This window comes from Myotis davidii, unplaced genomic scaffold (genome assembly GCF_000327345.1).
Source record: "Myotis davidii unplaced genomic scaffold, ASM32734v1 scaffold428, whole genome shotgun sequence".
NCBI classification, from domain to species: Eukaryota; Metazoa; Chordata; class Mammalia; order Chiroptera; family Vespertilionidae; genus Myotis; species Myotis davidii.
The window spans coordinates 1287943-1305098 of NW_006299834.1; the positions used below are offsets into that span (position 1 = coordinate 1287943).

The window sequence follows — 17156 nt, forward strand, 5'->3', positions numbered from 1 at the left end:
GTGGGAGAGAGGGGGGCTGATGGCTCAGGGGTGTGGGTTGGTTTTGCAAGTGACGGACATGGTCTGGGATTTGTGGTGATGGTGGCACGCTGTGGATGGTGTACTGTGAAGGGTGTGTGTTATGGTGTGTGAATTGTAGCTCCGCGGTGAGAGCGTGTTTATCAGGTGAAGCTCCCCTGAACCTGGCGGCTGAGTCTGACAGATGATGGGAAGCGGTGGGTATGTGGTCTCCAGGGGCCTGAGCCGGATCGGTCTGGGTCACACTCGGCACGGATGGGAGGGGAGGAAGGAGTCTGAGGAGATGAAGGGAATTGAGATGCGTGTGCGGTGGGGACGGCTGGACGGGAGGGGTGGGATGGTGGGTGGAGCTTGGTGAAGTCGGGGTAGATGGATGTCTGCGAGGAGGGCCCCGCTACGGGAGGGGTGGGATGGTGGGTGGCGCTCGGTGAGGTCGGGGTAGATGGATGTCTGCGAGGAGGGCCGCGCTGCAGGCGGCACTTGGCGCAGTGAGTGTGGCGGTGAGGTCCGCGTTAGGCAGAATGGGGAGGAAACTGACACCAGGCGGCCAGCCAGGAGACCGTGTGAATAAACACTGAGGCTCCTGTTTCCTTTGTGCTGGAAACAGAAGAGAAACACGGCATCTGGGCAGGGACGTGGGTGACTGGCAGGTCACGAGGGGGACGCTACGCAGAAGGAAGGCAGCTTCGTCCTGCTTCTCGGTTACTTTCACATGTATTTTACCAGGTGTAGCTTGAGCGATTACAGACAGCGTGATGAAGACAATAACAATTATTTTATGAGGTTATTTTGAGGATCAGCTTAGTTACTGCTCATTAAAATACGTTAAACCGTGCCTGGGACATAGTAAATGCTCATCATCCTGATTTCTTACTGTTCATCCTAACCGTTTGCTAACTGGAACGTGTATGGTGAACCCAGATAACTTGAAATTGTCATTTAACTCCTAGAACACAGGGGGCAGCACTAAACTGTATTACGGTTAAATGTGGTTTGAAAAGATTCATGTAAAATGTAGTTGCTCAGCTTCACTGTAATCTCTGAATGAGCTGGTTTCAGACCCTGGGGAGGGGGGCTTCTCTTGGCGTTTGGGAGTGGGCTCTGCCCAGGGCTCCAGGGGGCTCTCCCTGAGCGTGGGCCGCCCCTGCCAGGAGGGCCCGGCCCGGGTGGACAGCACCTCCTTCCTGCAGGCCAGGGGCTGGAGCTGGTCGGTCATATGGGAGCAGCACCAGCCTCTGCGTCTCTCACCAGGACCGTGTCACAGACCACAAACGCAAAGACGCGGGGGTGGGGTGTTTATGAATTTGATTTGGGAACCCGTCGTTTTGACAGCTTCCCTGGCCTGTTCAGAACAGCCTCACCGTCCGCCCTGCCCATCGCTGCTCGGTTTCAGACCGGCCTGTGCCGGCTGTGTTATCCCTAAGACATGCGGCGGCTATTCTGCAGTTAATGAAGTTGTTCACTTTATTAAAGTAAATAAAGTTCAGTTCAGTAAACTGCCAGGAGCACAGTTGTTTCTTGTACCCCAGACTGCGACTAAACTGTCCGTGCAGCACCTCATCCTCGCCTGCTGGCCGCCTCTCGCCCGCCCTGAGGTGTGTGTGCGCAGTGAGCAGGCAGAGAAGTGGCAGAGGCCCCCGTCCCCCATCTGAGTGTCTTGCAGGCCCTGCCTGGAGCTGGCACTGGAAGGGCTCCAGCAGCTCTGAGCAGCACGAGCCTGACTTGTCACAGCAGTGCTCGCGGAGCACAGCATGGCCCCGGGAGCCGTGTGCAGGTGCTCGCTGTTAGCGGTGACCCCCCATGGCGGGTCCTCAGGGGAGAACTAGACTTTCATCCCATCAGTTCACCTTCCCCGGCAGAAGCTGTGCCAGTTCCATCATTCATGATTTCACACAGATCCGTGGTTCCCTTCCCAATGCGCTGGGAAGAGGATGTTTTTCTGAGCAATCCAACGGGTCTATTGCCACCAACTGCTCTGCAGACCAAGAAATAGTGAGGAGCGCAATCTGCCCAGCTCAACGCGAAACAGAGAGCCCTGCTTGACTCCGTAGGGAAGGAATCAGTAGAAGCAAGATGACGTTTCCTGAGCGAGAACTCCACCAGCCCCTGTGTCTGCACAGAAATGCATGTCCCCAGTGTGGAGTGCATGCGGCACCTTGCTCAGGAGCAGTCCATGACCGTGTACACAACTTTGTGAGCTGCTGAGAGCAGAGGCCCGAGACCCGAGATGGTAGATGCATCGCTTTTCAGGGCCTGGGCCTGGTTGCTCTCTTCCTAGTGTACACAGTCTTGGTACTGCTAACGTGGGCGTGGTTTTCTTTATGAAAAACTAAGCGTCTTTAGAAATCAGAGTGAGGACGGTGCTCTGTGTCCCTCCTTTTGCCCCCGTGGTGCACTGTTCGTACCGGGTCTCTGGGAAGCAGGTGCTCGGGTCTGACTGACCGGCAGCGCAGAGAAGTCTGCGACCGAGGAAGGACTATTCCGTTTGAAATGCTTTCAGAAGCCTGACGACACAGAGGACAGGAAACGTTTTTGTAAATTGAAGCATCTTTTGCAGTTAGTAACCCTTTATTTATCTATTTGTAAAGCCAAGTTATATATGTTTTTACCTTAAACCAAAGGAAACCAATGATATTAATCTCTTACTTTTGATGTGGAATGTGGAAGCATACTAAATATCAGTCCAAGTAGGAGATTCTGCTTTTGACTATTCTATCTGGAAGTAATTTTGGTGGACGTCGTTATGCATAATAGGTAATATAAATTATTACTACATGGTAATAGGAAATATGAACCAGGGCCGTAATGTAGGCTCAGCAGCAACCAAAACGTGGCTGTCAACTCATTTACACTTTCTTGAGCGTTTACTTTAACAAATGCCAGCTTGCCGTCAGAATTGCTAATCATGGAGAAGCACAAAGCTAGAAGGATACGTGGCATGTTTGATTTTGCTCAGTGTTTTATCTTAACCCGGAATGAACGCTGAATTAAGGCGCATTGGTTTTTGGCAGTGTCTCGTCCTTACGATTGGCCTATAAGGATCTTGAGATTCAGATGAAGAGCGATGAGAAGAAGACCGTGAGTGGGAAAACGAAGGCGGAGTCGGAGAGGCTCGGCATGGGGTTTGGAAACTGCAGGAGGTAGGTGAGCCCATTCGCTCATCCTGAGGGCTGCCTGTTCCGTTCACCCTCAGTAGTATGTCTCATCTCCCTTCCTGTCTGCGATGGTGTGCTTTATGCTAGTGCTGATTATGGCATGAAAACTTCCAAATCTGATTCTTAGAAAATAGGAAGTAGGTCTGACTTGCCCCTCAGCGGATGCCCCAGGCAGAGCCGGTGATGTCACTGCACTTGTGTGACTGGTTATAGTCCTCACTATGTCCAGTAGTTTTCAGTGCTCATACCAAGAAGTAGTTTTTATCGTTCATGTCACCAATCAATTTATTTTTGTTGAGAGTATAGACGAAAACATTTGTTGGTGAATATAGTGTCTTTATGAACTAACTAGTGTTGGTTTTTTCCATTTTATTCTCTTTTCTCAAGTGGTATTTCACATTCAGCAACTTCAGATATGCAGACCATTGAACAGGAAACACCAGTCATGGCAAAGCCAAGGAAAAAGTACAGCGACGACAACGATGATTCATATTTTACTTCCAGCTCAAGGTAGTGTGTAAAAATCATCCTTAAAGTGTTGTTTTGAAAAGCAGTGATTAGCATGAATTTATTCGTTTACTTCCCTGCTTTTTGTTTTGTTTTGTTTTGAATATATTTTTATTGACTTCAGAGAGGAAGGGAGAGGGAGAGAGAAATAGAGACATCAATGATGAGAGAGAATCATGGATCGGCTGCCTTCTGCATGGCCCTACTAGGGACCCAGCTCACAACCCAGGCATGTGCCTTGACCGGGAGTGGAACCGGTGACCTCAATCACTGAGCCACACCCACCTGGGCTACTTCTCTGTTTTTAAACGCTTTGGCTGGAGTCAAGGGGTCCTTTGAAAAAAGTTGGGGAAACATTTGTAAGAAGGCAGTGTTTGCTAATATTAAAATGTTTGGCCCAGCCCATATGGCTCAGTGTCGACCTATGAACCAGGAGGTCACGGTTTGATTCCTGGTCAGGGCACATGCCCGGGTTGGGGGCTCGCTCCCCAGTAGGGGTATTGAAGGAGGCAGCCAATCAATGATTGTCTCTCATCATTGATGTTTCTATCTCTCTCTCCCTCTCCCCTCTTCTCTGAAATTAATGAAAAAATATTTTTAAAAAGATGTTTGATAATAAGGTAGGAAAATGGGAGAGTGGAGAAATGTGCAAACTCCTGAAGGAACGTACTGAGTTATAGTCTCATTCCCAGAGTCGGAACATTTCACAGCTGAGCCTCTTGTTTCAGATACCAGCTCAGGTCCCCGGTCTGCGGGGCAGAGCATACACACATTCTCTGTGTGTGCGTGTTTATTAATAAATTACTGCTGTGCTCCGAAGGCTCCCAGGGTCAAGCCACTCCCTGCCCCTAAGTGCCACCATCTGATCAGACAAGTTGCCCAACTGGTGTGAAGCTGGCCCTGGAGAAGGCCCTGGTTCAGGTTCCGTGGCCTCAGGGGCAGGGGAAGGGGGAGGGGGAGGGGGAAAGGGGGGGAGCAGGTGTGAACTTGAAGCATCTCACTTGTGAGGTTCCTCCAACAACCTGACCAGCACAGGGACAGTCCTGCTAAAAAGGCACCCAGTAAACTAGGGGTGTTACTGGAGGGGGCACCAGCTGTGCAGCGAGGGGGTAAGAGTGTAGGCCCAGGAACCAGGCGGCTGAATTTGAATCCTGCCTCTGCCACTTAGTACAGGTGACCTTGGCCTCTCTGTGCGTTAGGGAGCGGGCGTGTCTGCCTCACAGGCAGTGTGAGGGTCAAGTGCATTCATACAAACAGAGCGTTTGGAATGGTGCGTGTCTGTTACTGATGTTATTTACCAGCTGTTATTGCATAGAAATTCAATTCAAGAAGCATGTGACTCAGTCTGCATGTTTGCGCACTGTTGTCAGACACTTAAATAAACCTCACTGAGGGCCGCCTGCAAGTGAGCAGTTCGGGGAAATGGAATGTGGGCCTGTCGTTAGCGGTGGTGCTCACGGGCAGTTCCTGCCACGGCCATGGGGGGGCGGGGGGCAGTAGAGTTGGGGAGCAGGCATGCAGGCTTGGAGCATGCTCACATATGTAGCACTTGTTCTATTTCATTCTGCCCCTGTCCAAGCTCCTAGAGAGCACTATCCATCGCTTCGAATTCTTTCAAGTCCAGATATTTTATCAAAAAAAGAAAGAAATGCCTGGGTCAGTGGTGTCCCCGGTCAGGACCTCAGCGACCGGCGGCTTCCTGTTTGCCTGTGTGAGTAACCTGGCCGTCGCACCAGGGCTGGTCTTACTTAGAGGGAACACCCAGTCATGCCTCTTAAAAGAACGCAAATCCTTTCCCACAAGGGAAGGGAAACATCTAACTTGCTCTGGAAGCCGCGTGCGGGTCAGATCATTCAGCTGGTGGTTCGTGAGGGCGGGCGGCGGCTCTGAGGCCCGGGGATGCGGCTCTGCACTGCCTCTCGGCTTCTCCACGGCCTCCCTGCCCGGGAGCAGCTCCTGCAGCGGAGGCACAGGAAAGGGGGGGATTGTCTCGGTTCCGGCAGCACTGCTGCTTGGAGCCTGTGGGGAAGGGCGGGGCCCTGGAGGCCCGTGGAGCATCGCCCTGAGGCACAGCTCCGCCTGCCCGCGCCTCCCGAAGCTCGGCTGGAGTGCCAGCCCGGAGGCCCTCCCCTCGTTGCTAGGACACAATTATTTATGGTTTGAAACCTGGGAGCAGATGGTGTTTATAGGGCCCAGGCTTGCTGGTCCCTGCCAGACCGACCTTGTGCGTGTGGGTCGTGAGGAGCTGCCGCCTCCTCTGGCCTCGTCCTCACCCCGGGGGTGGACAGGGTGCTGCCGTCCTTGGCAGCTGTGTTCCTGCACACGGGCTTTCGGAAAGCCAGCAGCTTAGCTCCATGAAGAGCTCTCATTGCTTCCAAATTATTCATTAGTCCATTAGAACCTGACGATTATGAATTATGGAAGAGGGCTGTTTCTATTAAAAAGGTCAACCATCTCTGTTTTTATTGAGTTCCGTTATTTCCAGGACGCGGACAGTGTAAGTACATGTTGAGTACAAAGGGATGAGACCAGAACAGTTTGCTCAGCCTCACAGTGTCGGCGTGGCCTGCAGGGGTCACAGTGTCAGCAGCTGTCACTCAGACGTGATGCTCGGGTGCGTGCAGCGGGGGCTACGGGAGGTTCAGGGTGAGAAGGACGGAGTGGGAGGGCAAAACTAAAGTAAAACGCATGGAGCCCCGCTGGCGTGGCTCAGTGGTTGAGTGTTGACCTGTGAACTAGTCAGGGCACAGGCCTGGGCTGCGGGCTCCATCCCCAGTGTGGGACGTGCAGGAGGCAGCCGATCAATGATTCTCTCATCATGGATGTTTCTATCTCTCTCTCCCTCACCCTTCCTCTCCGAAATCAATCAATAAATATATTTTTAAAAAGCACTGAACACTAGGACCTAGAAATAAAAACAGTACAAAGTCACTAACAATGTGGAGATGAGCTTTGGAGGCGGTCGTGTTACTGAGGAAAGGCCAGTGCGCATGGCCTTTCACTGTCCCCTTGCCATCCTCCAGCGGGCAGCTGGCGCCTGGCCAGACGTCGCTCTGTCCCGCAGTGAGTTGCTGCGCGCCCCTGCATGTCGGAGAGCTCAGAGAGTGGGTGTGGGCTTGTAGGAAGAGAGCCCCGCCCAGCCAGCCCGTGGAGTGCTGCATAGCGGCTCTTGCTAATCAGTAGGATCCCAGCAGAGTGGCTTCTCTCTCCTGGTTTTGAATCATTCAGTCATTTTCTTAAAATCTGATGCCCCTGTGGCCCAGCCCTTCGGTTTATGTAAATGAGTGTTTCCTTACAGTGATATCGAATCAGCAAAATCCAATAAGTTCACAACCTCAGAGTGTGAAGAGCCTGGAAATTCCAACCACCCTATCCAGTGCCCCGGGCACCCAGCACCCTCCGGGGCCTGCAGCACCCCCTCCTCAGTCCACTCAGACTTACATCCCCCTGGGCTTCCGGGGACTATGTCTCCTCGCCCCGCTTCCTCGCCTCACAGAGCTCGTCCAGGGGCATTAAATCCCTCTTGGACCTGGGCTCAGTCTTTCCCTGGTCTCTACAGACCCTGAGGCGGACCCTTCTCCCGTGACGTCAGGTCGCTCCGTCTCTGGTCTCTGCGTGGAGAGGGGCCGTTCCTCCCAGCAGGCCCCCCTGCAGTTCTGGGAGGGCTGCTCAGCTTCCACGCTCCCTGCCTGAGAGGCTAGCGGACGCCTTCTGCGCTCAGTGACCGTCTTGAGGAGGAGGTGGGACCCACACCGGAAGCCCTGCTCCCTCCCTGTTGTCCACAGGAGCCCTCACCTCTGCGTCAAACAGCAGGTTTACCCTCCTCTGTCGTGGTTTGTCAGGAAAGCGTGTCTTTGTCCTTCGCTCCCCCACCCCTCACTCCTAGCTCATTGGGGTCCCTGCCCACTTGTTTTCTGTTCATCTCTGATTGCAGGCCCCTCCCACAGCCCAGGGGTCGGTCTGTCTGTCTGTCTGAGTGGCTCCCTGTGGCCTGGGAGCCAGTGCTCACCTGTTTCCTCCAGCTTCCGTCCTGATGCCACATTCTCTCCCACCACCTTCCTTTCCCGAGACCGATGCTGGAGGCCGCCTCTCTCCTGACCCTCCTCAGTTCCAGCCTCCTGGGGCGCGCGTGGCTGGCTGGGCTTTTCCATCCAAAGCAGTTAGGAATTCCGGGATAACACGGTCCCTTTTTCTTTTTTTTAATATATTTTATTGATTTTTTACAGAGAGGAAGGGAGAGGGATAGAGAGTTAGAAACATCAATCAGCTGCCTCCTGCACACTCCCTACCGGGGATGTGCCCGCAACCAAGGTACACGCCCTTGACCGGAATTGAACCCGGGACCCTTGAGTCTGCAGGCCGACGCTCTATCCACTGAGCCACACCAGTTAGGGCACAGTCCCCTTTTCTTAAGGCTCTGGCACACCTGCCTCCCCTCTCGATCTCCGAGCTGTTCCCACAAACCCTGCTGCTCTGGTCAGACTCTCGCCGCACAGGACGGGAAGCCGAGCGCTGTCCAGCTTGGTCTCTGGGCAGTGCCTGCTCGGCGATGCTCAGCTACGGAAAGTGTGAATGGACCCAGGAGGCCTCACAGACCCCGGTCACGCCCCTCAGACTGGAGGGCACCGCCTCACGCGGCCCATCCCTCGCTCTGTCTGAGTCCAGAGGGAGGCTGGTGAGCGTCCCTGACAGGGAGTGGTAGATGCTGCGAGGACTGCGGCCTTGTCCTGGGGCTGACGGGCGGGCGTTGCCGGCAGGAGCTCCTCAGGTGCCATCCGTTCCCCAGGCCTGGCAGCAGCAGCTGTGACTAACTTGGCAGAACGAGACCCAGCGCAAATGAAATATGTGACCTGTAGCCACGTGCTGTCCGGATAGGCTAGCTTATGCTGCAGCGACAAACATCCCCTCAGCTCTTAAGACACCATGGTTTGTTCTTCACTGATGTCAGCTGCGGGTACAGGTGACTGTCCAGATTGGGTGTCCTTCACGTGGCACCTTGACCGTCCAGATGAATAGAGGTTTCAGCACCTGCCTGAGGCCGCAGCCCCTGGAACACACCTCTTGCAGCAGGAGATGGGGCCAGGCGAGTTGAGCAAAGTCCTTGGAAATGACTCGCCTCGTGCCTGCTCCTGTTCACGGGTCAGGCCACGTGGCTGCCCGTCCCCCTGAACCCGACATCACTGCGAGGCCTCACGGCGCTGTTCCCTTTCCCAGCAGGTTCTTCGACGAGCCGATGGAGCTGCGGGGCAGTTCTTTTTCCAGCTGGGATGACAGTTCAGATTTCTATTGGAAGAAGAAGAGCACCAAAGAGGCCGACACGATTCTGAAAACCACGGGCTACTCAGACAGGTATGTGGACAGAGCAGCGGGGCTGTGAACGGGGTCTCCAAGGACGTCTCTGGGAAGTAACGCTTTTGTTCTGCGGCTTCAAGAACATTCTTGGCACCTGGTGTTCTGGCCTTACCTCTCCCAGAACAGGGTTGGAATGGAATTGGGCAGTAACTGGGCTGTGTAGACTGACTTATTTCCGTTTTCTTAGTGCGGTGGTCGGCAAACTGCGGCTCGCGAGCCGCAGTTTGCCGACCACTGTCTTAATGCCTTGGGACGTCCATGTTATTCATTCCTCTTTATTGTTGAGTCTGTTTACCCATGCACCTGTTGGAGGACTGTCTCCAGTTTGGGGGATTGTGAGTGAAGGGCTATTTAGTTTATTGTCCAAACCAGGGAACGCTGATAGTGCCAGGTGACACTGCCAGTACGTTGGACAGCAGGTGTGACCGGGACTGTCCTGCTCACTGGAACTGCGCTCAGCCTGCTCCCGCTGGGTCCCGCGTGACGTGGAGCAGCGCCTTGCGTGCGTTGTGGAGCGCTCAGTGTTTGCTGAGTGATCTGCGGGACCGAAGAGGGGAGAAGGCCTGTTTCAAATGGAAAATTCCTTCAAGTGTTGTGTGGCTTGGATGTGTATTGATTTTTTTATTAGAATTTTCAGCTTTTTAAAAGCTGCCTGAAATCCTTTTACAGAAGTATTGCCGTTGGCTTTTAAAAGAAAGTGGCGTGTGTATACGTTATAAATAAGGAACACATTTGCCTCACCTCAAATTAGTTTAACCTGTTTCGCTGGGGTTTCTGTTTGTTTTGTGCTGAGAACACAAGCTCTCCTCTAGCTAATGTCAGGTGTACACCACAGTATTGTTAACTAGCCCCGTGTGCACATTCGGTCCCCAGAACTTACTCATCTTCTCAATGAAAATGTGTACCTTTGACCAACATCTGCTCATTTCCCAACCCCTCCCCCACCATTCTCCTCTGTTTCTCTGAGTTTGACCTTTTTTTATAAAGTTTTGATTGCACTTGTAAATAAGATCAGACAGTATTTGTCTTTTTCGTCTGGTTTACTTCACTTAACATAACGTCCAGGTTCATCCGTGTTGTCACCAACGGCAGGGTGTCCTTGTTTATGGCAAAATCGTATCCCGTTATATACACCACGTTTTCTCCATTCACCCGCCGACAGGCAGAGGTCTCACCATGCCTGGCTTTGTGAGTAGAGCTTCAGTGAACATGGAACTGCAGCTGACTCTTCAGGATGTTGACTTCTTTTCCTTTATTTTTATTTATTTATTTATTTATTTATTTTTATATTTTATTGATTTTACAGAGAGGAAGGGAGAGGGATAGAGAGTTAGAAACATCGATAAGAGAGAAACATCGATCAGCTGCCTCCTGCACACCTTCCACTGGGGATGTGCCCTCAACCAAGGTACATGCCCTTGGCCAGAATCCAACCTGGGACCCTTCAGTCCACAGGCCGACGATCTATCCACCAAGCCAAATCGGATTCGGCAAACATTTTTTTTTTAAATTTCTTTATTGGTTAAGGTATTGCAAATGTGTCCTCATCTCCCCATTAACCCCCAACCTCCCCCCCAACTCATCCCACTCATGCTCTCATCCTCCTGTTGTCCATGTCCATTGGTTTGGCTTATATGCATGCATACAAGTACTTTGGTTGGTCTCTCCCCCTTACCCCCACCTTCCCCTACTTTTCTTCTGGGGATTGATAGTCTGATCGCTGTTTCTCTGTCCTTGGATCTGACCCTGTTCATCAGTCTATGTTGTTCTCTATATTCCACAAATGAGTGAGATCATGTGGTATTTATCTTGACCGGAATCAAACCTGGGACCTTTCAGTCCGCAGGCCGACGCTCTATCCACTGAGCCAAACCGGTTAGGGCGACTTTTTCTCCTTTAAGTACACACCCAGAAGTGAGATGACTAGAGCATCTGATACTTATATTATTTTTTGAGGAACTTTCATACTGTTTTCCACGGGAGCTGCACTAATTTACCTTCCCACCAATAGTGTACAATGGTTCCCTTTTCTCCCATCCTCACCAATACTTACCTGTTGTCTTCTTTTTGTTACTGTTTTACTAGGGGCCCGGTGCACGAAATTCATGCACTGGGTGGGGGTGAGGGGGAGTGTCCCTCAGCCCAGCCTGCCCCCTCTCACATACTGGGAGCCCTCAGTTATTGACCCCCATCAATCTCCAATTGCAGGATCGGCCCCTTGCCCAGGCCTGATGCCTCTACCAGAGGCGTCAGGCCTGGGCAGGGGACCCTCATTTCCCCCCATCACTGGTTCTGCCCCCAGCCCAGGCCTGATGCCTCTGGCCCAGGCGTCAGGCCTTGGGAGGGGACCCCCAGACCCCTCTGATTGCTGACTCTGCCCCTGGCCCAGGCCTGATGCCTCTGGCCCAGGATTCAGGCCTGGGCAGGGAACCCCCCTTTCCCCCCATCACCGGCTCTGACCCCCGCCCAGACCTGATGCCTCTGGCCCAGGAATCATGCCTGGGCAGGGGACCCCCATCTCCCTCTGATCGCTTGCTCCGCCCCCCCGCCCAAGCCTGACGCCTCTGACCCAGGCTTCAGGCCTGGGCAAGGGGACCATCATATCCCCCCAATCCCTGGCTCCGCCCCCCACCCAGGCCTGATGCCTCGGCCAGAGGAGTTGACCCTCATCACCATCCGATCGCTGATCACCGGATCGGTCCCTAGCCCAGGCCTGAGGCCTCCGGCAGAGGTGTCAGGCCTGGGCAGGGCACCCCCAGCTCCCCACGGTTACAGGCTCTGCCCCTGCCCAGGCCTAACGCCTCTGGCCGAGGCGTCCTGCCCGGGCAGCGGGGACCCGCAGTGGCAGCGGCCCTGCGATCGTGGGCTCCGCTTTAGGCCCAGGCAAGGGACCCCTAGCTCCCGGGACTGCCAGCTTCGACCCTGCCCAGCTCCCATCGCTGGCTCCACCCCTACTTCCTGCTATCACTGGCCAGGGCGGCAAAGGCGCCTGATTCTCCGATCATGGCTGGGGGGCAGGGCAAAGGCGGCCCTGGGGGCTCTTAGTGCCCCCCTGGGTTTCCGATCACTGTCAGTGGCAGGGGGCTTCTTCCTGCTTTCCCTTTTGCCTCCCTGCATTGTGCCTACATATGCAAATTAACCGCCATTTTGTTGTCAGTTAACTGCCATCTGAGTTGGCAGTTAACTTGCATATAGGGTATCATCGTATGCCAATTACCATTTTTCTCTTTTATTATATAGGATTGTTAATCCTCACTGGAGGATATTTTTTCCATTGATTTTTAGAGAGGATGGAAGGGAGTAGGAGAGAGAGAGGGCAGAGGGAGGAAGCGGGGAGAGAGAGAGAGAGAGAGAGAGAGATCCATGTGAGAGAGACACATCGACTGGTTGCCTCCCACATGCAGTTCGATGGAGCTGGGATTGAACCTGCAACCCAGGGAATCGCACCCTCGACCCTCAAGTGTGAAAGACGAATTCTCTCACTACTGAGCGACGCTGGCAGGGCTACTGCTTGTCTTTTTGGTGATGATGCCTCATTGTGGTTTTGATTTGCGCTCCCCAGATGATCAGTGATGCTGACCACCTTTCCATGTGCCTGCCTGTTGGCCATAAACTTGCCTCTTAGAACTGCTTGTGCTGTAGCCCGTAAGTGTTGGGATGTGTGTTTCCATTTTCTTTGTTTCAAGACATTTTTTATTTCTCCTCTGACCCTGTGGCTGTTCAGGAATGTGTTAGTTCCACATATTTGTGAATTTTCCGGTTTTCCTCCTGTTGTTGATTTCTGCTTTCATAACCGTTGTGGTTGGAAAAGATACTTAATATGATTTCAATCTTGTTAGGTTTGTTAAGGCCTCACGTGATGTAAACTTGCTCCGTGACCTAGCATGTGACGCGTCCTGGAGGGTGTTCTGTGTGCACTTTGGATGCACGTGCTGCTGCTGTTGGATGAAATGCCCTCAATATGTCTGTTGGTCCGTTTGGTCTAACATGCAGTTCAAGTGCAGTTTTCCTTGTGGGTTTTCTGTCAGGGTGATGTGCCCGTTGCTGAAGTGGGGCATTGAAGCCCCTCACTGTTGCCGTACTGTCTGTTTCTCCTGGCAGATCTGCTGGGTGCACAGATATTTACAATTGTTGTTACTCTTGGTGAGCTGCCTCCTTTACCATTCCATGCCCTTTGTCTCTTGTTACAGGCTTTGGCTTACCGTGTGTTTCCTAATATAAATATGGCTCCCCTACTCTCTTTTGGTCTCTTAACTGTCAACCTATGTGTGTCCCGAAGGCAGCCTGGAGTTGTGTCTTGTTGTTTTTTATTTGTTTGTTTGTTTTTTCTTTAAATATTTTAATTGATTTTTGAGAGAGAGAGGAACATTTTGTTATGCTTTCTTGGTGCACCCCCTAGTGGTCTTTGTGAGCAGTCTTTTAGTTAAGCCTTGATTGTTGTAGCTAACACCAGGGGGGATTTGACCTCCAGGCCAAGTGGCTGTGAGAATCAGCTGTGTCTGCAGTGAGAGAACTACTGTCCTCTAGGGAGGTGCTAATCTAGCCTTTGCCTGAGGCTAAATCCGCACACTCCGCACCTCAGAATTTGACTTCAGCACTGCGCCTCCTCTGAGTGTCCGTATGCGTTACTCTTTCCTCCTAGTTGTAGGACTTCCACTCAGCCAGCGTTCCTGTGGGTCTGGGTGATGTCCGTTCCATCTTTTAGTTTCACTTTTGAAGTGGTTGTTCGAGGCAGCAAACTCCAGCGTTAACTTATGCCGCCATCTTGGTTCTCTCAAAATTATTGACATTTAGCAACACCAACTACTAGTCTAAAATAATAAAAGCATAATATGCTAATTAAACTGGACGGCCGAACAGCAGAACGACTGTCTGGACGACCTTTCAGATGACCTTTCGGACCAAGCCGTAGCTGCGAGGGCTGAGGCAGTGCGGTGGCTGCGAGGGCCAAGCCCCTTGCACATATTTCATGTATCGGGCCTCTAGACCTATATAATCAAAGACTAATATGCAAATCGACCGAATGGCAAAATGACCGGCCGCTATGACTCACACTGACCACCAGGGGGCAGACACTCAATGCAGGAGCTGCCCCCTGGTGGTCAGTGCGCTCCCACAGGGGGAGCACCCCTCATCCAGAAGCCGGGCTCATGGATGGCAAGCGCAGCGGCAGTGGCAGGAGCCTCTCCCAGGACGTCTGACTGATGGTCCGGACATTCCCTGAGGGCTCCTGGACTGTGAGAGGGCGCAGGCCGGGCTGAGGGACACCCCCCCGCCCCCGAGTGCACGAATTTCATGCAACGGGCTTCTAGTAAGATAGAAAAGAGCAGAGACTCTCATACTTTTAATGGGGGAATACATTGGTAACACCAGTTTGGAAAACTAGCATCATTTTCTGACCCAGCAATTCAACTCCTATCTATATACACAACCCAAAAAATTTTATATATGCCCTGTGTTTAGAACAGCGTTATTTGTTTTGTTTGTTTGTTTGTTAATCCTCACTGAGGATACCTTTTCCATTGATATTTTAGAGATAGTGGAAGGGAGGGGGAGAGAGAAAGAGAAAGAAACATCGGTTGATATGAGAGAGACACATCGATTGGTTGCCTCCTTAAGCACCCTGACTGGGCCCAGGGACCAAGCCTATAATCAAGGTCATTCCCCTCGGCCTGGATTGAACCACGATCCTCCGGTCCACAGGCTGATGGATGCTCTGTCCACTGGGCCACACCAGCGAGGGCGAGCGTTATTCTTTATATCCCCAAGCTGGAGGTGGACATGTTCATCACTAAGGGTTAGAGGAAAACAGTCAGTGGCCCCAAGGGTACTTCACTTCTGGATTGCTGCCAACTTCTAATTCTTCACCTGTCTGGATGCCTAGTGGTTACTCACGTGCTCACTGTGGTCATTCTTTGAGCTTTATATTTATGTTTTATGCAAATAATCTGAATATATGTCCTACTTCGTTCTGATATGGGATTTTTGGACTGGAACACGCAGGGTTCCCCTGGGCAGGATGGTTCCCGGATTCTTTGTCCGTCGGAGTCGAAGAATGAATCCACGGACAGAAGATGGTCTAGCAAAGGTGGGAATTTATTGAAGAACAAGTACAGACTCCCATGTGAGAGGGTGAAAGAGTCCCCAGCAGTTGTTTGCTTTTTTTTAAATTACTTATTGATTGATTTTAGAGAGAAAAACATCGATTTGTTGCACTTATTTATGCATTCATTGGTTTGTTCTTGTATGTGCCCTGACGGGGAATTGAACCTGAAACCTTGGCATTTCAGGACGATGTTCTAGCCAACTGGGCTCCCCAGCCGGGCCTTTTAGCAGCTTTAATGTCACCCACTATCTCCTGCCTCCAGGGCTCTGCTGGGCAGCCTGCTCACAGCCTCCCCGAGCCCCGTTGTCTGCGACGAGTGTCTTTGCTCTGCTGCTTCCAAAATTCTCCTTGTCTTCGATCTCTGACAGTTTATTGGATCGGGTCTGTTTGGGGGTTATGAGCTTCATCCACCTGGATGTCCCTGTCTTTCTCCAGATTGGGGGAGTTTTTAGCCATTATTTCTTTAAATACACTTTCCGTCTCTTCCTCCCTCTCTTCTCCTCAGTCTCCCATAATGTGTTATCTTCTTAAGAGCATCCCGTAATTCCTGTAGGCTTTCTTCCCTTTTTCATTCTTTTTTTCTCCTCTGACCGGATAATTTCCAATGAATTATCTTCCAGTTCACACATTCTATCTTCTGCTTAAGTCAGAGGTGGATGCTCTCTGCTGCAGTTTTGTGTTCTTCAGCCCCAGAGTTTCTGTCTGGTTCTAGTTTATGGTTTCTTTGTCTCTGTTGAACTCCTCAGTGTTAGTGTAACGTTCCAGATTTTGTTGAGTTGTCTATCTTGCCGATTCCTGTAGGTGGCCGAGCTGCCTTAAAACCTTATTTTGAATTCTTTGCCAGGCAGTTCTGGGGGCAGCTACTGGAAGGCGACTGTGGTGTCGCGTTTCCGTGACTGTCCATGTTCCTGCCTTTGCCTTGAGGAAGCCTCGCCTCCTCCACAGTTAGCGACTGGCTGGCTTTGGGTGAGCAGTGCCTTCACCAGTTGCCCTACTGGGCATCCGGAGGCTTTCTCAGACCCTGTGTGGATGCACGCTCCACACTGACTCCCTCCCAGGGTGGATTCTGAAGACGGTACATCTCTCTCACCCCCACAGAGCCAGGCCGGGCTGGGGGCTCCCTGGGGTTTCCTTTCCTGAAATGCAAGGTTCATGTGCCTCCTCCCAGGCCCACAGCACCAGGCGGCTTTCTGCACCTGCCCACTGGCTGTCTGCAAAGGCTTGCACCCCCATCTGCAGGTGCAGGGTGCCAGCCATGGCGGGGGGAGGGTTGTGTGGTGAAGCGCGCAGAGCAGTGGACGGCACCGTGGGCCAGTTGGCAGCTCCGCAGATAAAGTGCCCAGCAGGCTGTGGGCCGGCCTCCCCGTGGAGCCTGCCAAGTGTTTAGTAGGACCCCGTGCTGCCAGCCTGTGGCCAGGGCCCACACGGCGGGGGACCGGGCACCACTCACTGCCCTCTCACCTCCCCCGCGGGAGAAGTTGCGGGCCAAGTGGGTCTCTTGGCACCGAGCTGTGCCATCTTGGGAGCCAAGTGAAACTGGCCCCCTCGCCTTCGCCAGTGCGCCCCGTCTTGGATTGCTGGCCCCCGGTGTGCTGGCACCTCTGCTGGACTCGACCCCACCAGGGGGGACTGAGATCGGGGTCGGGAGGAGCAGGGTGGCGGAAAGCTCCTCTCCTGCCGTCTTGCTGATGTCACTCCGACTTCGGCTGTTCCTAACTGCAGGCCTACGACTCGCCGCAAGCCCGACTATGAGCCAGTTGGAAACACAGATGAGGCCCAGAAGAAGTTTGGCAACGTCAAAGCCATTTCCTCAGATATGTACTTTGGAAGACAAGACCACGCTGATGTAAGTGTCCAGAGGGTTTCTGCGTGAGCCCCTAGGGCAGGGGCCTGGGAGTGCGGAGAGCAGGTGATGGATGCTGAGGAGATGGGCTCAGGCTGCGAGAGGCCCTGGCCCTGGGGCGCTGGAGCCAGAACTCAGAACCAGGTGTTTCTGACACTCACCACACCTGGCTGCC

At 52.7% G+C, this 17156-nt stretch overlaps 1 protein-coding gene across 1 annotated transcript in view; it reads left to right on the forward strand.

Annotated features, from left to right (window-relative positions):
* ARFGAP3 (ADP ribosylation factor GTPase activating protein 3) overlaps positions 1–17156 on the forward strand; it is a 50026-nt gene that overhangs the window by 18404 nt on the left and 14466 nt on the right. Inside the window, exons 9-12 of the mRNA XM_015571939.1 lie at positions 3030–3158; positions 3561–3683; positions 8898–9029; positions 16861–16984. Coding sequence (XP_015427425.1) covers positions 3030–3158; positions 3561–3683; positions 8898–9029; positions 16861–16984 — 508 coding nt within the window. The remainder of the gene's footprint in view (positions 1–3029; positions 3159–3560; positions 3684–8897; positions 9030–16860; positions 16985–17156) is intronic.